Consider the following 20000-nt stretch of genomic DNA (forward strand, 5'->3'; position numbering starts at 1 on the left):
ACACACACACACACAAACCCTACATGCTACATACCACACATATATCATGCATACACTGATACAGCATGCAGTTTCTGTACCACATTTTCAAGCAATCAAAGTCTGTCACTTATGAATCTGGTTAATACCTGGCCTTGCACCTCATTCCAGCAATGTACAAGACCAATTTTATCTTTTAACCAACATTCCTTCTCCATTCTGATTACAATGAAAATGAAATAGTTTTTTGAAAATGTCCAAATCAGTTCAGATCTGGAAGATGAGAGCATCATGCTGACATGCTGACAAAGTCAGGTGGGGAAGTACAGTTCTTGCAGTCTCTAGAGACTGGTCCTCATACCACAGAGAACTCGGCCGTTATAGATACAGAATGTGGAATATGGCTGGGAACAGTTGGCTTGCATGTGAAATATTGTATTGTATTGTATTGTCACAACTGATTTCACTCTTGCAGAACAGTGGAAGAACTCAGTCAGTCCACCCTGAAGCACTCCTTGGGCAGCATTCAGAGACCGGCCCAAAACAGAATTTTGCCAGGGACAACTCCTTTGTTGCGGTGGGTTCTTTTAGGTACATGTGCCAAGTGCATGCTGCTTACAGGACCTCAGTTTGTCTCATCTGGATGAAAGCATCCGGGCCACCACTCAAGGTGGTGATGTTACAGTCATGATAGCTGTGTTACAGTGGTGGTGGTGGTTATGGTTGTGTCGCAGTCATGACGACGGCCTGACAGTGGTGGTTGTGTGGTGTCATTTCAGACGGATGATGACGCACTGCCTCACACCGCCTGTCCCTCAGTGCAGCTGGACTGGCCAGCTGGGAGCCCAGCAGAACTGAGGCCACGCTCTGCAAGGGAGCCTGGTGAGGCCAGACTGTCCTCCACACTCACAGTGAAAAGGAATGATAGATAGGTAGATAGAGAGAGACAGATAGAGAGAGAGGTTGATAGGCATAGATAAATGACTGACTGAATGAATAAATAGATGAGTAAATAGATGAATAAATAAACTCTTCCACTCAGAGAATGAAAATGAATGAATGAATAAATAAAGGAATAAATAAATAGATAAACGAATAGATAAATAATGAATAGATAATATATGATGAATGAATAAATAGATAGATAGATAGATGGATGGATGGATGGATGAATGAATGAATAGATAAATGAACAAATAGATAAATAAACTCTTCCACTCAGAGAATGAAAATGAATGAATAAATGAATAAATAAACGAATAGATAAATGATAAATGGATAATAATGATATATAATGAATGAATGAATAGAAAGATAGATAGATGAATGAATGAATGAGTGAGTGAGTGAATAGATGAATAAATAAATGAACAAATAAGTAGATATTCTTCCACTCAGAGAATGAAAATGAATGAATTGATAAATAAATGAATAAATAAAGGAATAGAGAATGAAAATGAATGAATTGATAAATAAATGAATAACTAAAGGAATAGTCAAATGATAAATAAAGTGAATTCACATACATTATGAGTGATGGCCTTGAGGTAACGCGTCCGTCTAGGAAGCGAGAGAATCTGAACGCGCTGGTTCGAATCACGGCTCAGCCACCGATACTTTCTCCCCCTCCACTAGACCTTGAGTGGTGATCTGGGAGCTAGTCATTCGGATGAGACGATAAACTGAGGTCCTGTGTGCAACATGCACTTAGCGCACATAAAAGAACCCACGGCAACAAAAGGGTTGTTCCTGGCAAAATTCTGAAGAAAAATCCACTTTGATAGGAAAAATAGGAAAAACAAATAAAACTGCAAGCAGGAAATAATATATATATTTAAAAAAGGGTGTCGCTGTAGTATAGCGACACGCTCTCCCTGGGGAGAGCACCCCGAATTTCACGCAGAGAAATTGTTGTGATGAAAAGAAATACAACTAGAAATACAAATACAAATTGTGTCTTGGGTTCTTGCATGGGGAAGGCAGGGCCCAGTCCATTTTCTGTCCTCCCATCTTGTCCTTGTAGTAGGCCTTGTTTGCATCCATTTGACATGGTTCAGGTGTGTTTTGACCCAAACAGGGAGAAAACCACAAAGTCCCCACTCTGATGTGCCTAGAAAATAACAACCCTTTATTTTACTATGATTTGGTTTGAAGAAGATGCACCCCTGGCCACTCTGATGTGCCTAGAAAATAACAACCCTTTATTTTACTATGATTTGGTTTGAAGAAGATGCACCCCTGGCCACTCTGATGTGCCTAGAAAATAACAACCTTTTATTTTACTATGATTTGGTTTGAAGAAGATGCACTCCTGGCCACTAAATGTTCAACGTTTCAAAAATCAGTCACTCCCTCCCCCCCACCCCCACCCCACACCTCCTCACCCCCACTTCCTCCCAACCATGCATTGTTCTCTGTCTTCAGAGGCAACGAACAGCTGTCCGACGCTCACCACCCTAGACCCGAACACGCTCCTGGGCAGCCAACAAGAAGAAAACAGAAGCAACAGCAGCGAAGGGGACGATGGTGATAACATCATCGATGATGACGAAGGAGGGGGCAACACTGAAGGGGAGGAAGATGACGACAATGATGATAATGATGATAACGACTTCTCCGTTCCGGTCAAGTTTGAGGAGGCAGAGAGCGTGGAGCCACTGTTGTTGGCAGGAGTTAGGGAGCCTGCGCAGGGTGGGAGGTCAAAGGCCGCAGGGGCGGCCTCGCTGTCGGCCAGCAGTCAGGACTGTGGCTCTGCCAGCCAACGCTCTGTTGTGAGTGGAACATGTGTTGTGTGTGTGTTGTGAGTGGAACATGTGTTATATATGTGTTGTGAGTGGAACATGTGTGTGTGTTGTGAGTGGAACATGTGTGTTGTGAGTGGAACATGTGTTGTGTGTGTGTTGTGAGTGGAACATGTGTGCGTGTTGTGAGTGGAACATGTGTTGTGTGTTTGTTGTGAGTGGAACATGTGTTATGTGTGTGTTGTGAGTGGAACGTGTTGTGTGTGTGTTGTGAGTGGAACATGTGTTACGTGTGTGTTGTGAGTGGAACATGTGTTGTGTGTGTGTTGTGAGTGGAACATGTGTTATGTGTGTGTTGTGAGTGGAACATGTGTTGTGTGTGTGTTGTGAGTGGAACATGTGTTGTGTGTGTGTGTTGTGAGTGGAACATGTGTTGTGTGTGTGTGTTGTGAGTGGAACATGTGTTATGTGTGTGTTGTGAGTGGAACATGTGTTGTGTGTGTGTTGTGAGTGGAACATGTGTTGTGTGTGTGTTGTGAGTGGAACATGTGTTGTGTGTGTGTTGTGAGTGGAAGATGTGTTATGTGTGTGTTTTGAGTGGAACATTATGTGTGTGTTGTGAGTGGAACATGTGTTGTGTGTGTGTTGTGAGTGGAACATGTGTTGTGTGTGTGTGTTGTGAGTGGAACATGTTGTGTGGTATGTTGTGAGTGGAATGTGTGATGATGATGATGTGCATATGTGTGTGTGATGATGATGATGTGTGTGTGTGTGTGATGATGATGATGATGATGTGTGTGTGTGTGATGATGATGATGATGATGTGTGTGTGTGTGTGTGTGATGATGATGATGATGATGTGCATATGTGTGTGTGTGTGTGATGATGATGATGTGTATGATGATGATGATGATGTGTGTGATGATGATGATGATGTGTGTGTGTATGTGATGATGATGATGATGATGATGTGCATATGTGTGTGTGTGTGATGATGATGATGATGATGATGATGTGTGTGTGTGATGATGATGATGATGATGATGATGATGATGATGTGTGTGTGTATGTGATGATGATGATGATGATGATGTGCATATGTGTGTGTGTGATGATGATGATGATGATGATGATGATGATGATGATGTGTGTGTGTGTGTGTGTGTGTGTGTGATGATGATGATGATGATGATGATGTGTGTGTGTGTGTGATGATGATGATGATGATGATGTGTGTGTGTGATGATGATGATGATGATGATGATGATGATGATGTGTGTGTGTGTGTGTGATGATGATGATGATGATGATGATGATGTGTGTGTGTGTGTGATGATGATGATGATGATGATGATGATGTGTGTGTGTGATGATGATGATGATGATGATGATGATGATGATGATGATGATGATGTGTGTGTGTGTGTGATGATGATGATGATGATGATGATGATGTGTGTGTGTGTGTGTGTGTGTGTGTGTGTGTGTGTGTGTGATGATGATGATGATGATGATGATGATGATGATGATGATGATGATGATGTGTGTGTGTGTGTGTGATGATGATGATGATGATGATGAGGCAGGTGCAGCAGAGAGGGGCGGTGGTCGTGAGCACGACCTGTGCGGACAAGCCCTACGGGTGTGGCGTGTGCTTCAGGGCCTACGTCAGCGAGGAGCAGTGCCGGGCACACCTCAGCACCCATGTTGGGCACAAACCTTTCCTGTGCGAGGACTGCGGCCAGGGCTTCGTCTGCCAGTACAACCTGAAGCTGCACCGCCGTCAGCACACAGGTGAGGGTTGTCCTACAGTCAGGTGTCATCACGCAGGTGTTGTCCTACAGTCAGGTGTCATCATGCAGGTGTTGTCCTACAGTCAGGTGTCATCACGCAGGTGTTGTCCTACAGTCAGGTGTCATCACACAGGTGTTGTCCTACAGTCAGGTGTCATCACGCAGGTGTTGTCCTACAGTCAGGTGTCATCACGCAGGTGAGGGTTGTCCTACAGTCAGGTGTCATCACGCAGGTGTTGTCCTACAGTCAGGTGTCATCACACAGGTGTTGTCCTACAGTCAGGTGTCATCACGCAGGTGTTGTCCTACAGTCAGGTGTCATCACGCAGGTGAGGGTTGTCCTACAGTCAGGTGTCATCACGCAGGTGTTGTCCTACAGTCAGGTGTCATCATGCAGGTGTTGTCCTACAGTCAGGTGTCATCACACAGGTGTTGTCCTACAGTCAGGTGTCATCACGCAGGTGTTGTCCTACAGTCAGGTGTCATCACGCAGGTGTTGTCCTACAGTCAGGTGTCATCACGCAGGTGTTGTCCTACAGTCAGGTGTCATCACGCAGGTGTTGTCCTACAGTCAGGTGTCATCACCTCTCCCCAGTGTGTGAAAGTCAGGCTGCTCTCCCTGGGGAGAGGGAACATCTCTACAGTGTGTGAAAGTCAGGCTGCTCTCCCTGGGGAGAGGGAACATCTCCACAGTGTGTGAAAGTCAGGCTGCTCTCCCTGGGGAGAGGGAACATCTCCACAGTGTGTGAAAGTCCGGCTGCTCTCCCTGGGGAGAGGGAACATCTCTACACTGTGTGAAAGTCAGGCTGCTCTCCCTGGGGAGAGGGAACATCTCTACACTGTGTGAAAGTCAGGCTGCTCTCCCTGGGGAGAGGGAACATCTCTATACTGTGTGAAAGTCCCGCTGCTCTCCCTGGGGAGAGGGAACATCTCCACACTGTGTGAAAGTCAGGCTGCTCTCCCTGGGGAGAGGGAACATCTCTACACTGTGTGAAAGTCCCGCTGCTCTCCCTGGGGAGAGGGAACATCTCTATACTGTGTGAAAGTCCCGCTGCTCTCCCTGGGGAGAGGGAACATCTCTATACTGTGTGAAAGTCCTGCTGCTCTCCCTGGGGAGAGGGAACATCTCTACACTGTGTTTATTGCCTTGGGTTCTTTTACATATGCAAAGTGGTGTGGTACACACAGGACATTGTTGTATCATCAAATTTAAAAGATTACTGTTCTGGATTTACACATTTTTTCGTTCATTTTGGTGTCAGCTGTCACACATACAGTGTGTGTTGCACTCTTTCATTATCATTATTATTATTATTATTATTATTATTATTATCACCATCATCATCACCATCATCATTATTATAGTAATTATTATTATCATTATTATTAATATTGGACTGTTAATGTTATGATTTATGCTTGAACTGCTGTGTTTAAAATGACAACCCAACTCATCAAACATAGTTTTGTGTGTCTCTCTTTGGATGCATTAGAAAGGAAATGTCAGATTTATTCCAGAGCCATGTTATAGGTTATTCTTTCAGGCTTGCTGTCTCTCTTTGAACAGACATGATTTGAGTAGTTAACCCTTTCAGGCATGTCGTCTCTCTTTGAACATACATGATTTGAGTAGTTAACCCTTTCAGGCATGTTGTCTCTCTTTGAATATACATGATTTGAGTAGTTAACCCTTTCAGGGCCAAGCCTATTTTAAGCTCTGTGACAAAAAAAAGACAAAAAAATTGTAGCCTGCAAACTGCTAAAAGAAAGTATGTAACCAATACTTTTCTGAAAGGAAAATGATCATACATCCATTATGACAGTTTCCCATGGATGTAATGATTTTCTGTTCTGAAAATTCCTACAATGAGGCAGACAGAATATCCCATCCTGAGACACTTTGCACACTGGGAGGAAACGGAAATTTCTGTTTAGGGGTACTCAAGGGGTTAAAACAGTGTAGAATTCTTTTCAGATGATGTGTTTTTCTTCTGGTTGTGTATGTGTGTGTGTGTGTGTTTAGTGGTTCATTGGACTTTATTTAGTGACATTTCTGCATTCTTTCAGCCTATGTGTGTGTGTGTGTGTGTGTTGGTCTTTGATTAAATATCTATTCACTGAAAGTGATTTTAGACTGGGAGGGAGTTGTGGATAGGCATGTGTGTGTGTATATGTATGAGAACTCCCTCAGACTATATATATATATATATATATTTACACATGTAACGGGAAAGAGAAATTTGGAATGGGCAGTGAGACTGACATGTGCATGTAGCGTGTGCCTGTGCATATGTGTGTGTGTGTGTGTGAGCGTGTGTGTGTGCGTGCATGCATATGCTATGCACACATTACTTCAGGTGTGATTTCCTTACTCCTTGGCAGGGGAGAGGCCGTTCCGGTGTGAGGATTGCGGGCGGGGGTTCATCCGATGGTTCACCCTGAAGCGCCATCGACAGAAGCACCAGGCCCAGGTCCCCTTCACCTGCACCCAGTGTGGGGATGCCTTCTCCTCCCGGGAGAGTCTCCAGCGTCACAGGAGAGTGCACACAGGTTGGCCCCCTTTTCTTTGTCCGTATATACGTGACACAGCACGCAAAAAACCCCGACTACAGTCTCAGCCAGCTGTTCTTAGCTATGCACAAAAACACCTCATCGAGGGTCAAGATAATGAAAATCGAGATCTTTACAAATTTCACTTCTTTGAAGTCTTTTCTTTGATATTGATGAATATTTAAGCACACAATTGTCTGAAACTGTAGTATCTTTAATGTTTTCAGGTGCATGCGCTGTTGGTATGGCTGCACACATTCGTCAGCGCATTTGACTCCAGGCTTGTCTGAAAAGACGCCAGCCGATGACACACTTGATGACTGCAATTATTTTGATCTGGTATCTAAAGCTGAAGATCAAAAGATTCATCAGCATTACGGGAAATATTTTCAGTTCAGAGACAAATGTGGCCTTTGTCTCTCATTTGAACATTCACTGTTGCCGTTGGCCACTCTCGTGGCATGACGTCACTTTCCACTTTCCATTCTTGACTTCGCTTGAGTACAGAGAGAAAATATGAAATTCCCCGTGCTTTTTTCCTATAGAAATTTATAGTTTGTTTAATTCTAAATCTTTTGACACCAAACACATATTCAGGATAATTCTTTCTAAAGCTACAAGCAAGCAAATGTATGATTTTTCTGAGCCAATTTCTCTGTTATTTTCAGGCACACCAACTTAGAAAAAAATCATAGAAATAAAGAAACTATAGATCAGTTCTGTTTTTTTTCCATTTCTTGAGATACATAAATGTCAAAAATGAGAAATCATGACTTTAGCGGGGTTTTGGCGTGCTGTGTCACATATTGTTATCATATCAGACAGGGTTCACCAAAACATTGAGGACCCCGTGACGACATGCCCACTTTTCTTCTTGCAGGGAGGGGGTGGGGTGGGGAAGTGGGGGGTGGGGGGATGATGCTGAATTTCTGGCAGTGCACTGCAGCTGATGTGATGGGGTGCCCACAATAAAAAGTGCTTTCTCGCATTTCTTTGTTTTTATTTTTATTTGGTTTTTACTATGAAAATCCACAGTTGTCGTTTAAAAGCCTCTGAACAGCTGTAAGTTACTGGCTAAAAATTTCAGTGAAAACATTGATTATTGTTGTTGAATTTCCTTATAATATTTGGTCTGGATTTTTTTTCTTCTTCTTTTATTCCTTGTGTGTTTGAACTAATTTTCGTTTGTTGTAGAATGTCCTTATATTTCCTCATTATTTTGTTGATTGCTTCTTCTGTTCTCTCTTGCATGTTTGAGTATTACTTGCCTGTCTGAACTGATTTTATTTGTTGTTGTCGTTGTTCCTTGGCAGGTGAAAAGCCATTCACAAGCGTGTTTTAACTGATTTAGTTTGTTGTTATCAATGAGTTTGTTGTTGTTGTCATTGTTCCAAGGTAGATGAGAAAGCCTAATGAAACTGATTTCGTTTTTCATCGTCGTCATTGTCATCGTCGTTGTTCCCTGGCAGGTGAGAAGCCATTCTCGTGCGACCAGTGCGACAAGACGTTCCGCGGGGAGAGCAACCTGTACGCTCATCGCCGGCGCCACCTGGGCATCAGGCCCTACCACTGCCCCGACTGCCACGCCGCCTTCGTGGAGTCCACGCACCTCACCCGCCACCGGCGCACTCACACCAAGGAGCGGCCCTACATCTGCGAGACATGCGGCGCCCGCTACACGCAGTCCGGCTCCCTGGCCGCGCACCGCCGCAAGCACACCACGCGGGGGGAGGGGGAGGGAGGACAGGCGGAGGGGAGGAGGGTCAAGGTGCTGCAGTGCGCCGACTGCGGCAAGCTGTTCAACAGCTACACGCAGCTGAAGCGGCACCAGCGGGTGCACACGGGGGAGCGGCCCTACGTGTGTGAGCTGTGCCAGGCGGCCTTCACCCAGTCGTCCAGCCTCAAGGCCCACCGGCGGATCCACACAGGGGAGCGGCCCTTCGCTTGCCAGCACTGCGGGGAGCGCTTCCTGTACCCCAGGACCCTCAAGCGGCACATGCAGAGGCACGGACAGGCCCCGCATCCAGAGACCGTCGCCACCACAGCCCTGGTGGTGGGAAATGGCCGGCCGTCTTTGGCGTAGGGAGGGAGGTGTGGTACTGGTGGTGGACCTAGGGATGTGACTTTGTGTGTGTGTGTGTGCTCTGTGTGTGTGTGTGTGTTATTTTCTCAGTTTGTATATGTGTTTATATATATATTGTGTGTGTGTGTGTAGTGTGAATGCTTTGTGTGCATGCGTTATTTTCTTAAAGTGTCTGAATGTGTGTCTATTTGTGTGTGTGTGTGTGTGTGTGTGTGTGTGCGCGCGCACTGTCAAGAGTATTTGTTCTGTTGTTCGTTTTAAACATGCATCTTGCTCTGTTGCTGGATCTTGCAACTCTCCACTGCACTTGGCATATAACAGGGTATAAGTATGTTTCATGTGTGGAGAGTTGTTGAAAACTCTGGTGTTGATTGTGATGATCATTTATAATAAGTAAAAGGTAGTGCTTTAGTGATGATCATATATAATGGAAAGTAAAAGATAGTGCTTTGGTGATGATCATATATAATGGAAAGTAAAAGATAGTGCTTTCGTGATGATCATATATAATGGAAAGTAAAATATAGAGCTTTAGCAATGATCATATATAATGGAAAGTAAAAGATAATGCTTTAGTGATTATCATATATAATGGAAAGTAAGTACTTTAGTGATGATCATTAATAATGGAAAGTAAGAGAGAGCACTTTAAGGGTGGAAACACCCCATACAGTGGGCTTTAGGTGTTTGCTAGCCCCTCCAAACAACACACACTGCTTTAGGTGTTTGCTAGCCCCTCCAAACAACACACACTGCTTCAGGTGTTTGCTAGCCCGTCCAAACAACACACACTGCTTCAGGTGTTTGCTAGTCCCTCCAAACAACACACACTGCTTCAGGTGTTTGCTTGTCCCTCCAAACAACACACACTGCTTTAGGTGTTTGCTTGTCCCTCCAAACAACACACACTGCTTTAGGTGTTTGCTTGTCCCTCCAAACAACACACACTGCTTTAGGTGTTTGCTAGCCCCTCCAAACAACACACACTGCTTTAGGTGTTTGCTAGTCCCTCCAAACAACACACACTGCTTTAGGTGTTTGCTTGCCCCTCCAAACAACACACACTGCTTTAGGAGTTTCCTAGCCCCTCCAAACAACACACACTGCTTTAGGTGTTTGCTTGCCCCTCCAAACAACACACACTGCTTTAGGAGTTTCCTAGCCCCTCCAAACAACACACACTGCTTCAGGTGTTTGCTAGCCCCTCCAAACAACACACACTGCTTTAGGTGTTTGCTAGTCCCTCCAAACAACACACACTGCTTTAGGTGTTTGCTAGCCCCTCCAAACAACACACACTGCTTTAGGTGTTTGCTTGTCCCTCCAAACAACACACACTGCTTCAGGTGTTTGCTAGCCCCTCCAAACAACACACACTGCTTTAGGTGTTTGCTTGCCCCTCCAAACAACACACACTCAGTAGTACACAATGGCATACCTCAGTACATTATAAACATACAAGGGAAAACAACAACAACAAAGCAGCATTAAGATATGAACATCTGATGGTAGAGGTATTGTATCAGTCACGGGTCAGTGAGGCATTCTGGTTTGAACTGACCCTTTGACGTGGCGGCAAGCTGGTTGCAGGACAGTAGATGTACTGGTTTTTCTTTACACTTGCTCACGCAAAAAGGTCTGGTTTTTGTTTTTTTGTTGTATTTTTTCAAATTTGTCTTGAGCTTTTGCAGAACGATCATGACTGCAGTTTCAAACTGAAAAATTAGATCGCTGCTGTTGTTCAGCATAAAGCAAATGAGATTTGTTTGAAAAAAATATAATAAGATAAAAATGACCCAGCAGGCACAAGAATCAAGCTGCGCTTATCATGGCCAGCATGTTGTAACACTAACTGCAGCAAAATAGAGCGCCAGTAGTTTTTTTTCTTCTTTCCTGTCAGTTGCCTGTGAAGTTGGTTTTGATACATGTCGGGCATTTCAACTTCATTGACATGATGGAACTTGCCACAAAGGCAGTGCCTGATGTTGAGAAAGTTGAAGTGAGCGTTGACAACAGCTGCAGTTTCTTCCTTTCTCAAAACAAACCAATGGTGTGGAGAATCATAGTAGTGTACATGCTCAGGGAAAATGTCTACATCCTCATTCACAATGTTACATGTTCATGTGGCTCTTTCAAGTAAAACCAAGATCGTTCAAGATACTTGCGAGCGGAAATTGACCATTTTCACTTCATTGTTTGTCTGTGTATTTATTTTTATTTATTTATTATTATTATTATTATTTTTCTCAAGGCCTGACTAAGCGCGTTGGGTTACGCTGCAGGTCAGGCATCTGCTTGGCAGATGTGGTGTAGCGTATATGGATTTGACCGAACACAGTGACGCCTCCTTGAGCTACTGATACTGATACTGTTTGAGCAGGCATGTTTTGTTTTCAGGGTTGTTAGTGTTTCCAGATCCCAACTTGCACTGAAATGGATGATAAAATCCTAACATGCGTTTGATCTTCTACCTGTTAAAATGATGATCAGTGAAGGCACAGACATGTCACACATCAAGCAGACACGCTACTTTGGGATAGTAGTAGATACATACTTTGCAGTTGTGAAGATCTGAGATTTTTCAAAGTAGAGGAAGGTGCTTGTCTAACACAGACAGCAGTATTACGCTAATACAAGTGACACTGACACTGTAGATTTGTATTGAGTGTCACTGTCTTTGTCTCCCTTTGTAAGTTTAGTTAAACTGTTAGAGAATGTGAACATTTGCCATCCAGAGTAGTCAGCATACTGTCCAGATATCAGCATTGCAGAATAAAGTTTAATATTGGTCGACTCTACTGTATTGTGTGTGTGTGTGTGTGTATGTGCATGTTTGTGTATGCATGTGTGTGTATGTGTGCATGCATATGTGTTTGTGTGCATGCATACATAGTTATTGTATTGATGCAGCATTTTCATGCTGATTACCTTATTAAAAGTCAAGGTAATCACTTTCAGTAGGGGGCTTAGTAGGTGGTGTCCTAAGTACGTTGAATCAGAACAGGCACCACTGAACACCACCGAAGTGACTCAGCAGCAGTGCAGGGTCTCCTCTGGTGTGCGGCCTCCTGGCGACCTAACATCAATGGTTCCTGCAGACTGCCGACGCTGGAACTGTGGCAGACGAACCGTGTACGGGGAAATCTAAATGAGCGGTGTGGGAGTAATGCTACTGAAATGGCGCAGATGATGGGGCAGCAGGAAAAAAAAATCACTTTCATTCACCTTGACAGTGAGTCATTCTTCTGAAACGCCACTTGGGTGATAATCACTGTGTCAGTGTGTGACATTGTTGCAAACTGTGTGTGTTGGACGGGAAGATGAAAATGAAATGAATGAATAAATGAATGAATGAATAAATAAATAGATAAGTAAAAAAAAAATAAAATAGTTACCCCAAAAACCTAGAATACACCAGACCTAACACAGGATGAAGAGAAGCTGCACTCAAACATAACCCAAAGGAACACAGTCTGAGTCACAACAAACATGTAATACATTAATTAACAAGCCTAGGCTGTTCGTAGCCTTCCAGACCGGCTTGTACAGTGGGTTTAGGTGTAAATTGGTTCATTGTCTGCTTTTTCTTCTCTCTGTCTCTCCCTCTTCCCGTGTGTGTGTGTGTTTGTGTGTGTGTGCGTTTGTGTGTGTGAGTGTGTGTGTGAGTGTGTGTGTGTGTGTGCGTGTGTGTGTGAGTGTGTGTGTGTTTGTGTGTGTGTGTGTGTGTGTGTGTATCAACAACAGTAGGCTCTTCATATCTTTAAAACTTGTATTCTAACTTTTAGAATGTGTGTATGTGTGTGTTTGTGTGTGTGTGTGTGTGTGTGTGTGTAAAAGGAGCATACAAGTTCAAGTAGAAATACGTAATCGGATTTTAGACTACTGGAAATGAGATCACTCCGGGATGAGTGACGGCACTCATTTTATTGATTTTGACATTTTTATTGCTTCACGATCTTCCTAATCATCATCTGACTCAGTAGTGCAGATTGGTCCAGCTTGCGGTTTATATATCATTTAGCACAGGTTGAAAAATGGAATAATTATTTTGATCCCCAGAACAGACTCACATTGTACTTTTCAAAAAAATTTTTTTTCCTCTAGGCCTGACTAAGCACACTCGGTTACACTGCTGTTCAAGCGTCTGCTTGGCAGATGTGGTGTAGCGTATATGGATTTGTCTGAACGCAGTGACGCCTCCTTTAGCTTCTGGTACTGGTAGTGATATTGTAGAAATCCAGATGTATTATGACAGTCAGTGGTATCCGACTGTGACCACCAGAACAGAGGAGGAGGCATCTGCTGTCCTGACTGTCTGGGCGAGAATTCGATTATAGTGGATTACATCTCCACTCTCTCGGCCAAGAGGGTTTTAGGACAGATGGCGTTGAGATCGTTCCCAAAGGCCAGCTAGCCCCCACGGCTGCAGCGCTAAGAGCCAGTGCAGTCTTGCCTTCTAGTTTGAGAGTCACAGTCCTTCACAAAAGACTAAGCTGTAAATGTCTTTCCTTTGCAGTAGAAAAACCATTGATGATACAGCCCTCTCTCTGCAGTCTGCCCTGCTGTAAGTTTATGTCCATTCATGATATAAGCCGAGCGTTGAGCCTAAACCCAGATGAATTAAGGTTGAAAAAAAGGTTAACTTTTTACTATGATCGGGACAGTGATTTCCTATCCACAGGCAGGGCTCGGCATAGGAAGGCGGGGCCCCATCCTCCCCTTGTGTGGCTTGAACCTTCCTCAAACGGAAGGCGGGGCCCCACCCTCCCCTTCTGCAGCTTGAACCTTCCTCAAACGGAAGGCGGGGCCCCATCCTCCCCATTCTGCAGCTTGAACCTTCCTCAAACGGAAGGCGGGGCCCCATCCTCCCCTTGTGTGGCTTGAACCTTCCTCAAACGGAAGGTGAGGCCCCATCCTCCCCATACCGTGACTTGAACCTTCCTCAGACGGAAGGTGGGGCCCCATCCTCCCCATACTGTGGCTTGAACCTTCCTCAAACGGAAGGCGGGGCCCCATCCTCCCCTTGTGTGGCTTGAACCTTCCTCAAACGGAAGGCGGGGCCCCATCCTCCCCTTCTGCAGCTTGAACCTTCCTCAAACGGAAGGCGGGGCCCCATCCTCCCCATTCTGGGGCTTGAACCTTCCTCAAACGGAAGGCGGGGCCCCATCCTCCCCTTGTGTGGCTTGAACCTTCCTCAAACGGAAGGCGGGGCCCCATCCTCCCCATTCTGGGGCTTGAACCTTCCTCAAACGGAAGGCGGGGCCCCATCCTCCCCTTCTGCAGCTTGAACCTTCCTCAAACGGAAGGCGGGGCCCCATCCTCCCCTTCTGCAGCTTGAACCTTCCTCAAACGGAAGGCGGGGCCCCATCCTCCCCTTCTGCAGCTTGAACCTTCCTCAAACGGAAGGCGGGGCCCCACCCTCCCTTTGTGTGGCTTGAACCTTCCTCAAACGGAAGGCGGGGCCCCATCCTCCCCTTGTGTGGCTTGAACCTTCCTCAAACGGAAGGTGGGGCCCCATGCACACCTGGATGGGGTGAGGAAGTTCGGAGTGAAGTCCCCTTTCCCAAGGGTAGAACGCCATGCCCAAACAGGAGTCTCGAACCCTCACCACAGGTGACCACGGGTCAGACAGAAGGCCAACGCCTTACCCATTCGGCCACAGCGCTTCCTCTTTTTCCTTTCTTTCTTTCTTTTCTTTTCTTTTTTTTTCCCAAGGTGGATCTTTCTGCAGTGTGTGTCAGTCTGCATTCTACGATGCCTTGAAACTATACTTCCGCATCAGCACTCGCGTATTGCCAACATTTGAATTTGGAAACGAATTTGTCAAATGACAGCAAACAGTAATATTTCTCGGAGTATTCGTCCCTTCGAAACTTACCTGGAATAAACATATTGAGTGAATAATTACTGAAGCCAGAGCGATTCAAAATTTACTGTTAAAAATTATTGGTAAGCAGAGCTGAGAGTAATTTCACCGCGTTTCCAAACATTTATCGACATCGCTCATTCGTTCTAAATTATTATATGACCTAGATGTATATTTTCAGTGCACCATAATACCACAAGGAAACAAATTGCTTCGTATAGACTACAAGGGATAGGATACATTATCGGCTTGCTCTTGGTGTTCCATTTCATACATCATCATTCGATTCATACAGAGAACTGATAAATTCTGAAAACGTGCATGTGCGAAAGACGTGATCAGAGGCCGGCAGAGGACTCGCATCCACTGCAGAACACTTGTACTAGCAATTTTTTTGTGGTTTTGTTGTTGTTCTTTATTATTATTATCATTATTATTTTTTGTAATTAACTGTAAAGCTTTCCTTTCCAATAATGTAGAAGTGGTATACTCATTGTTCCGTATCATGATACTACAATGCTACCACTCGCTTTCGCCTCGTCCTTGATACCATTACTGTACTAGTTGACATAGTTGACGCTATTGCTATGTTACAACTGGTCTCATTATTATTGATATCATCTTAAACCAGCATCATACTGCAATCAATAATGTGCCAACATTGATTGATTGAATGATTGGACAAGTAATTATATATGTGTGTGTGTATTTTATTTATCTTTTTTATGTTGTTGTTTTTTGTTGTTATTTTATAATATATTTTTCTTTTTTGTTTTCTTCCTCTCTATTGGATGTTACTGTTCGTTTATACTGTTTGTTCATACTGATCTCTATATATTGATTACATGTCTTTGCAAAATTTTTTTTAAAAAGTTTTATATATATATATATATATATATATATATATATAAAGGGGGGGGGGGGCGGTCCGCAGAGGAAACAAAGCTGAAATCTGGTGTCAATTATTCATAAAAAAGAGAAAAATCTGTTTTCTCTTTAACAGCTGTTTGAACTTATAGCACGGGACTTTTAGATAAAGCCGGCGTCAGTCCGGAAATAGTACCTGCTGACCAAGAGAAAGACCGCATCCACCTTGGGAACAACTTAAAGCCCATTTGGATTTTTAGCATGGGCATGCGTTGGCCTACTGCTTTTCAGGAGAATGACAACCCAAAATTATTAATATTGTCGTTTCAGCTGTAAGATCACACATTCGAACTATTTACCCCAATAATATGAACACACATATACACACATGCGCGCGCGCGTGCGCAAAATTCAAATGGAACAATTATATGCTACCCATATTGGTAAAAAAATCAGTCGCATTTTATTGCTGAACTTGTTGCGATTCTCATAGCTTTGAACTATTTACTTGATCTTCCTCTCCACCTATTCTCCAAGTTCTCGTGTGTGTGGATTGAAGAGAGAAAGAGAAAGAAGAAACTGAGGGTTTAGAACAGGCGTTTGCGTACAATTGAAGAGTGCCCAAGAAGTGTATGTGGACTTTAGAATGTCTTCCAGTTTTATCCTCACTACAGGTTTCGACACAAAGGAAAATTATATGGTTCAGTTTTATACCGAGCTTTCCGGAAAAAAAAGTCAAGCTGTTGATAATAACTTTCTTCAACTTAAAGTTTGCATAAAATATTTTTTAGGCCTTCTTGGTAGGTTCACCTCCTTTGTACGTGGAGTTGTGGAGTTTTTATACTTGTTACCTGTCTAAAATCACTGTGCCTTGTCACCAAAACACACACACATAATGTCAGACAATTTTCCGAGCAAAACGTAAAAGAAAATGTCTAACCAATTACTGTTGTTGGAAATTGCTGAATCCCAGTTACATTGTCCAACAGGGGTGTTTTTATGACGCGACCCTCCGATATCTAATTCTGTTATCTTCGTTGACGTTGTTAATTGCTGTTTCACACATATTCACTAATTGTTGATTCTGTTGTTCTAGCTTATCATTTCTCTGCATATCCCCTTTAAGTACCATCCCACCACACTCTCATAATCTACACACACACACACACACACACACGACACGTCTAATATCACTCACAGTGAAAAGACGTTAAATTAAAGAAAGAACACACAATAGTTGACGTAGGTTACACTTTGACGCCACACATGACGCCATTGTACAGCTTTCTTATGACAGAAAATAATAAAAACCACGTTCGATATTCCAAGCTCACAAGCATTGGAAGGGGTTGGGTTTGAGTCATGTGGGCCGGTCACACCTTGTTGAGTTCCAATGTGGCCGGCCTAGCGGATCCCACCACCATCAAAACAAAGACTTCTCCCCGCTAGGCTCGCCAGGTCTGGAACTGGTGAGGCCAACATCTTTGAAGGTAATTCAGTTTTCATCGTGGCGGTAGATCTAGATCTAATTCTAGAATAAAAAAAAAGAAAAGAACTGACTGGAGAAATTTCAGCCTAAGACTTGTACTGGACCGATTATTTGGGGGCACTTTATTTATTCATCTGTATGATATATAATTAAATTATTCCTTGTGACCCTGGTGCAGTTGGTAATAATATTCTATTCTATTCTGAGCTGCTGTAAAGCTTGTGGGCCATTTTCAGAAAATGTCTGCAAATCGTACTGAACAAAACATAAAAAACCCAAACATTATTTAAAACAAGGTGTTTGTTATATGGGCGGGATTTGACCTTCATCAGTGTCCAAAAACCATAATGGCTATTTAGGATTGAAACTTACAAAGAAAATACATGACCTTGAAGTTGGACTTTATTGACCAGACAAATTTGTCACTGCTGTTACCATATCGAAATGATGCATAATGATAATGTCACTCAGACGCAAAGTCACCCACTTTGCTAAACATACAACGAAGAATACTTAATTTTTAATATTGTGAGGGAATTACCTTTAAAACAGACCTATGTTGCATTTTTCTTAAAAAGCAAATCTCTTAAAAAGAAGAAGATATCAACATCAATTCAGCACATTTATCACAAACCAAAACAAGCAACATTAGCTTTACAAAATTCCAGTATCTGAATGCCTTTTGCGTCAGTTAAGACAATAAAACCCATTTTCTGTTTTAACTGTAGAACAAAATTATTTTTGAAAACAATTTTCCGTCTGTAACAGGATGGACATATTGCTGTAACAGTACAGACACTCAATGAGCCGTGAAATGTAACAACAGAAAAAAGTGTAATACACACACTTCTAATAGTTCTTGTTTATGGTGAAATTGTTGGGAAAATGCTCTCAAAGAACAGGCTCAATGTGCATCACTGTCTGGGTTGCTTAAAGCAAGAACAACAGCAGCTGTAACAGAATCGAAAGACATGTAACAAAAGAGACGTGACAAGCATTGTTTTCAGACCCCCCCCCCCTCCCCCCGCCCTCTCTCTCTTTCCCAGTTACTCTGTCAGTTGCGTATGTTCAGAAATGAGGCTTCCTTGGCTCCAGTTCTGTGGGCGACGTAGAATGCCTGGGACGCCATTTGCAGACAATTTTTGAAAATGACCCGTGTTGCCTCCATGTGTTAACTACTCGTTCTTTTGTCCGAGTTGTCTTGTTAGCAAATGAATCTTTGGCAGTCAGGATATACTAAAAACATACTAAAAATTGATTCAATTTCGTACATTGTTGACATTTTTTCCCACGCTGAGTTATATCCTAAAGTCAATTCATAACATTGTTTAGAATGCAGTTTGTTTTACTTATCGTCTGTTCCTCACAAGGTGATTTAGACACGGCTGTATCAGTTTAGTTCAGTTACTCAAGGAGGCGTCACTGCGTTCGGACAAGTCCATATACGCTACACCACATCTGCTAAGCAAATACCTGACCAACAGCGTAATTCAGCGCCCTTAATCGGATCTTGAGGGAATACAAAAAAGAAATGAAGTAAAAGAAGATACAAAAGTAAATAAACGATAAGTAACTAAAGTAATGAATTGATAGAATAGTACTCACGTCTGTGTAAATATCAGCACACACACACACACACACACACACACACACACACAATTATTCTCCTCCTCCCATCTCTTAGTCCTCCATCATACCCCACCCCCACCTCCGACCCCCCAATCCCCGTTCCCCAGAACCCCTCCGCCCCCCTCCGCCTTCCCTTCTCTCTGTCTGCATCCCCCCTTCCCCTCCATCCACCCACCTTCATTGCCTACACTCCCATTCCAGTTACAGAGTGGTCCCTTTTCAGGGCAGCCGCATGGCCAGAACCTTGCTGGAGAGTGCTCGTCATTCACACTGAGACACAACTCATCAAAGGCATCCGCACGCGAGATGACGTCATGCGAACGCGGGGCCCCAGTGACGTCATCTGATTACGTTCGAGTGTCAGCAGCCAGATGACGTCAGCATGTGGCCCCTCAGTGAACCGGCTGTACCCGCAGGGTAGGCCTGCCTACAATGCGCAGTGTCCACTTGCGTACATCCAGTCCTATGCAAGCGGACAAGATAATGAACGCGCGCGCTGGTCTTTGCACACACACACACACACACACCACACACACAAATCCATTGAAAATTAACTCTCTCTCTCTCTCTCTCTCTCTCTCTCTCTCTCTCTCTCTCTCTCTCTCACTCACCCACACACGCACGCACGTGATTTTTATTTCTATGAAGAAGCTCAAGTGTTTTCAAAATCAAATCACACACACACACACACACACACACACACACATATATATAGAGAGATAAATGGTACTGAAAGGAAGCTGTTAATTTCTGTCCAGACAAAGAATTGTGCAGAGGCTTCATAACTTGCTGCATAATGCCCCAAAACGACCACAGTACTAGGCACAGGCCTAATAACTTGCTGCATAATGCCCCAAAACGACCACAGTACTAGGCATAGGCCTCATAACTTGCTGCATAATGCCCCAAAACGACCACAGTACTAGGCATAGGCCTCATAACTTGCTGCATAATGCCCCAAAACGACCACAATACTAGGCATAGGCCTCATAACTTGCTGCAT

General features: G+C 43.7%; 1 protein-coding gene across 2 annotated transcripts in view; it reads left to right on the top strand.

Moving 5' to 3' along the window:
* LOC143291564 (uncharacterized) overlaps nt 1–11938 on the top strand; it is a 13573-nt gene extending 1635 nt beyond the window's left edge. Inside the window, exons 3-8 of one of the 2 annotated variants that reach the window (XM_076601476.1) lie at nt 455–556; nt 759–861; nt 2404–2750; nt 4307–4514; nt 6896–7063; nt 8533–11938. In XM_076601476.1, coding sequence (XP_076457591.1) covers nt 455–556; nt 759–861; nt 2404–2750; nt 4307–4514; nt 6896–7063; nt 8533–9146 — 1542 coding nt within the window. In that variant the 3' untranslated portion in view covers nt 9147–11938. The remainder of the gene's footprint in view (nt 1–454; nt 557–758; nt 862–2403; nt 2751–4306; nt 4515–6895; nt 7064–8532) is intronic. The other variant, XM_076601477.1, reaches the window with a different exon arrangement.
* The last annotated feature ends 8062 nt before the right edge of the window (nt 11939–20000 follow it).

The sequence above is a fragment of the Babylonia areolata genome, chromosome 17 (genome assembly GCF_041734735.1).
Source record: "Babylonia areolata isolate BAREFJ2019XMU chromosome 17, ASM4173473v1, whole genome shotgun sequence".
Taxonomy (NCBI): domain Eukaryota; kingdom Metazoa; phylum Mollusca; class Gastropoda; order Neogastropoda; family Buccinidae; genus Babylonia; species Babylonia areolata.